Genomic DNA, 5000 nt, shown 5'->3' on the forward strand with positions numbered 1-5000 from the left:
GCATACAGACTGTACCAGAGGCGTATCGTAAGAAGTTTAGAAGTTTGAAAAGAGATGATACTAGTACGTATGTAGAGTACGGAAGAAAGTTAGAAAGATTGTTTTGTGATTGGTTGACTTCCTCTGAAGTCGATAATTTTGAAGATCTCGAGAACTTAGTTTTGTTAGAGAGTTTCAAAGATAACATATCCCCAGATATCAAATTATATATAGAGGATAGGCATGAAACATCTTTTGCCGATGCTACAAGATTAGCAGATGAGTACAGTCTCACACATGGTTTAAGTGGCAGTAAAAAGAAAAATGATCTTTTGTCAAGTAAGGCAAAACATAGGTTAGAGTTCTAACAATAACGATAATAGGAACAGGGATTATTATTATTATTATTATTATTATTATTGTTGTTACATATGTGGGAAAGAAGGTCATATTTCTCGGTAATGTAGGAGGCAATGGGCAGTCAGTAATTCAGAGGTCATTTGTTACAATTGTAATAAGAAAGGTCATATAGCTAGGAATTGCACAGTAGAAAGTACGAATGTGAAGAAACCTGTGTCACTAGTTAATAATCTTTCTTCAGGAAGGAATAGTCTCTTGAAAGAGACTAGGAAATATTATGGTGAATTTTTGTCTGAAGGTTTAGTTTCTTCTCTTAAAGGAGGTGATTCAAGGGAAATAGTTTATCTTAGGGCTACGGGAGCGGCCGTATCACTCGTTAGGCGAGAGAGTGTACCAAAAGATGTAATAATCAGCATGAAAGAAAAACTTATGTTAGGTGGGTTTCCGAACACTTGTGTAGTTTGTCCTTTGTTAAAGATGAAATTGGAAAGTCAGTTAGTAACAGGAGATGTGAAACTAGCAGTCGTGGATACTTTGCCCGTAGACGGCGTTGACATTATTGTTGGCAATGATTTAACCACCTCCAAGTGTGTGAATTCCATTTTAAGTGAAGTTCAAGTGCCTGAAATGATAGTAACCAGGTCAGGATTAGATTCAGATATTGACTACGGTCATAGGTTGTTCGAGGATTCGAACGTAGGTAATAGAGGCGGTGATGATGAGTTTAGCATGAGTGTAACTGAGGAAACCGACTCTTTACATGTAGATAATGTGAGCAGAGATGATGATGTAGCTATTGAAAGAAGTGATGTACAGATAGACAATGTAATAGGCCCAAGTAATAGCAGCTGTATTGTTTCAGAAACTAGCATATTGAATAAGGATGAATTAGTGAAGATGCAGAGGGAAGATGAAACACTAACTCGAATTTTTTTTTAATGTGAATTGGATGATGAACCTGAAAATGTTTGTAAGGAAACATTTAGTCTAAAAGACAAAATTTTGTGTCGCTACGTTCGTCCTAAGACAGGTAGCAAAGAGGAGGTCATAGAGCAATTAGTTACTCCTAGGAAACTTCGTGAATCAATTTTGAAAATAGCACATGATGAACAAGGACATTTAAGAGTAAACAAAACATTCAAGTGTATAAGTAAAACGTACTTTTGGCCTAAAATGATAAGTGATGTGAAGAGATATGTTTTAAGTTGTCACGAATGTCAAATGGCTGGCAAACCTAATCAAGTAATTCCCAGGGCTCCGTTATGTAATATTCCATCGGTAGGAGAACCTTTTGAGAATGTCGTAATTGATATCGTAGGCCCTTTGCCCAGAAGTAAGGGAGGGAATATCTATCTATTAAAAATCATTGATAGACTAACACGATATCCAGAAGCAATCCCAGTAAGAAATTGCAATGCAAAACCTGTAGTTAAACGCTTCTCGAACTATTTCTCTAAATTTGGTCTTCCTTGCATTATACAGAGTGATAATGGTAGCAATTTTGTATCAAAGTATTTCAGGGATAAAATGAAAGAGTTAGGGATTAAACATGTAACTTCCACCCCGTACCACCCTGAATCACAAGGAATTGTTGAACGTTTTCATCAAACGTTGAAAAGTTGTTTAAGGAAGTTGTGTAATAATTTCGAACAAGATTGGGAAGAAAAGTTACCCTTCGTCTTGTTGGCTTTACGATTAACTCCTAATGACACCACAGGATTTAGTCCTTTAGATTTGTTGTTTTTAAGGAAAACCAATAAGGATCAAGAAAGGAGAAAATTTCCTTATTTGGAATTGTCCTTAGTTAACCCCTCCCATACAGGGATATTCAAACTTTAACGAGAACGAGAGAAGAGAGAGTACGAAAGATAGAACGGGGGTACGAAACAGAACGAGAGGACGAGAGAGGGAACGAGGGGGAAGAAGTACAGAAGAAGAGAAAGAACGTAAGGACCAGAATGTAGACGTGACCAGCCTTACAACAACTTGTCGGAGATGTCAGAACGAGTTGACCCCTGTCGTTATTACCAACCCCGAAGCGCCCAGACCTGAAATATCTACGTTCCTGCCAACCGTCGAGAGCTGCTGCGAAGAGCACAACATCTTTTAAGTATTATTGATCTATTATCTTGACTGTTCCCCAATTTGCTGGAGTGTGGTTTAATCAAATGATTTTCTTTGTTTAGTTCAGTGCTTCTTAAGTACTCAATCAAGAAATATTTACCTTTGACTAGTTGTAAATAAAATTATGTTTTCTTTCTATATTTCCTTTTGTTTCATGGTGTGTTGTGGTCGAGAAATTGCAATTTCATTAATCAATTCAAAAGAACCTGGTTCGATCCCCACGAGGATCATAACAGGTAGTTGAGGCACGGGATCATTGCATGGGAGTCAATTTTAGGATGTTGGTTTGATGAGACTAATTTTGTTTGTTTGCAGGAATGGTGTAATTACTTATTCACTTTTTTTATTTCCAAATTTTCCATAGACTTTTCAAAGTTATGCATCGATGTTTTGTGTGAATGTGTGAACCATTACAATTCTCTCCAGAGTTGAATCCTATATAATTAAAGTTTGATAATTGTGCTATTCTGTTATATTTTATTTTGTGATACAAATGGCTAATGGTGTGGCATGTTTGATACTGAGTTTTGCAAATTAGGAGAATTGGAGGAATTTGAGAAGCTCTGTAGTGAGACTTGTGTTTATTCAGTTAATTGACGATAGTTATGTTTCTTGTAAATTACTTGCCCGTCCTGATGGAGAAATTGGTCAGTCTGAGTTAAACTTACGTTCATATCCGGGTGTGAAGTGTTCAGCTGATAAGATCTCTTTCTTGAGGGTACACTCAAGCACTCTATTCCATCTGTTTTCTTATTTTCTTTTTCCACTGGGCTACTTTTCCTGCTGGATCCTTTGGGCTTATAGCTTCCTGCTTTTCAAAGTAAGCCAGTATGTAATAATAATAATAAAAAATAGTAATAATAATAATAATAATAATAATGATAATAATAATAATAATAATAATTGTCGTCATCTGAACTTTCAGCAAAGCTTTCTTCAATTTGTTATCCGCTCTTTTACTGTTTATTCTGAACCTACAATAATAATGCAAAGGTAAGGAAAGACCTGACGTGGATTCTCATCCATAAGATACAACTGGAGCTTCAATACTTTCAAAAGGCTACGCTGGTCCTTACTTACTCACTCGCTTGCTTGCTTACTTACTTACTTACTTACTTACTCGCTTGCTTGCTTATTAACTTACTTACTTACTTATTTACTCGCTTGCTTGCTTATTTACTTACTTACCTACTTACTTACTTACTCGCCTACTTGCTTATTTACTTACTTACTTATTTACTTATTTACTTGCTTGCTTGCTTATTTACTTACTTACGTACTTACTTACTTACTCGGTAGCTTGCTTATTTACTTACTTACTTACTTATTTATTCGCTTTCTTGCTTATTTACTTACTTACTTACTTACTTATTTACTCGCTTGCTTGCTTATTTACTTACTTACCTACTCGCTTGCTTGCTTATTAACTTACTTACTTACTTGCTTACTTACTCGCTTGCTTGCTTATTTACTTACTTACTTACTTATTTACTCGCTTGCTTGCTTATTTAATTACTTACTTACTTAATTACTCGAATGCTTGCTTATTTACTTACTTACGTACTTACTTACTCTCTAGCTTGCTTATTTACTTACTTACTTACTCATTTACTCGCTTTCTTGCTTATTTACTTACTTACTTACCTACTTACTTACTTACCCGCATGCTTGCTTATTTACTTACTTACTCACTAGCTTGCTTGCTTATTTACTTACTTAATTACTTACTTACTCGCTTGTTTGCTTACTTACTTACTTACTTATTTACTTACTCACTTCTTACTTCCATGCCCTGTCCCATTGCAGTGTAAGTAACTGTACTGCTCAGTGGCCTGGAACACTTCCCATAGCTTCTGGAAATACCCAATTTCCTGTAATGGTCCGATTCCTGATGTCATTGCCAAATACTACTGATTCTTAAGGTCCGTTATTAGGATTGCTCTCCCAGTTCTCTTTGAATAAATTTTAGAAGGTTTCATTTAGAATCAGAAGTAGTAGCATAGAATGAAGAAAATGAGAATGGCCAACGAAACCAATTTTCCGATTATTCGGAATTGTTTCACATATCAGAAATACAGGTTGGAACTCTTCGATAATAATAACAATCCGATTAGCAGATAAACCCTTTTTCAATATAGATTACCATCAAGCATTTCTCATTGATTAGGAATATGTTCTTATTCGTATTTTACTTATTATAGCACTTTCCTTTGATATACTGTACCTCTCTCTCTCTCTCTCTCTCTCTCTCTCTCTCTCTCTCTCTCTCTCTCTCTCTCTCTCTCTCTCTCTCTCTGATGCCCTGATATTATTTTTCCATTTCCGTGAACCAAACCTATGTTTAATGTTTTTTTATGACAACATTTTTTTTCTAGTGTTAATGCAAAAATTGCTTTTAACATAACTGACAGGTAAAACAATTATTTATCTTTCTTTTTTATAAAAATTATGGCTAGATGGAAAATATCCACTAAAAAAACAAGTGCAGAGAGAAAGTTTTAGTGAAGCCACAGAAAAAGATGTCTAAACATAAATGT

The 5000-nt window shown here is 35.3% G+C and overlaps 1 protein-coding gene across 1 annotated transcript in view; it reads left to right on the top strand.

Annotated features, from left to right (window-relative positions):
* Positions 1 to 1068: 1068 nt before the first annotated feature.
* LOC137618887 (uncharacterized) overlaps positions 1069 to 5000 on the top strand; it is a 381859-nt gene continuing 377927 nt past the window's right edge. Inside the window, exon 1 of the mRNA XM_068349091.1 lies at positions 1069 to 1177. Coding sequence (XP_068205192.1) covers positions 1069 to 1177 — 109 coding nt within the window. The remainder of the gene's footprint in view (positions 1178 to 5000) is intronic.

This window comes from Palaemon carinicauda, chromosome 25, assembly GCF_036898095.1.
Source record: "Palaemon carinicauda isolate YSFRI2023 chromosome 25, ASM3689809v2, whole genome shotgun sequence".
Lineage (NCBI taxonomy): Eukaryota > Metazoa > Arthropoda > Malacostraca > Decapoda > Palaemonidae > Palaemon > Palaemon carinicauda.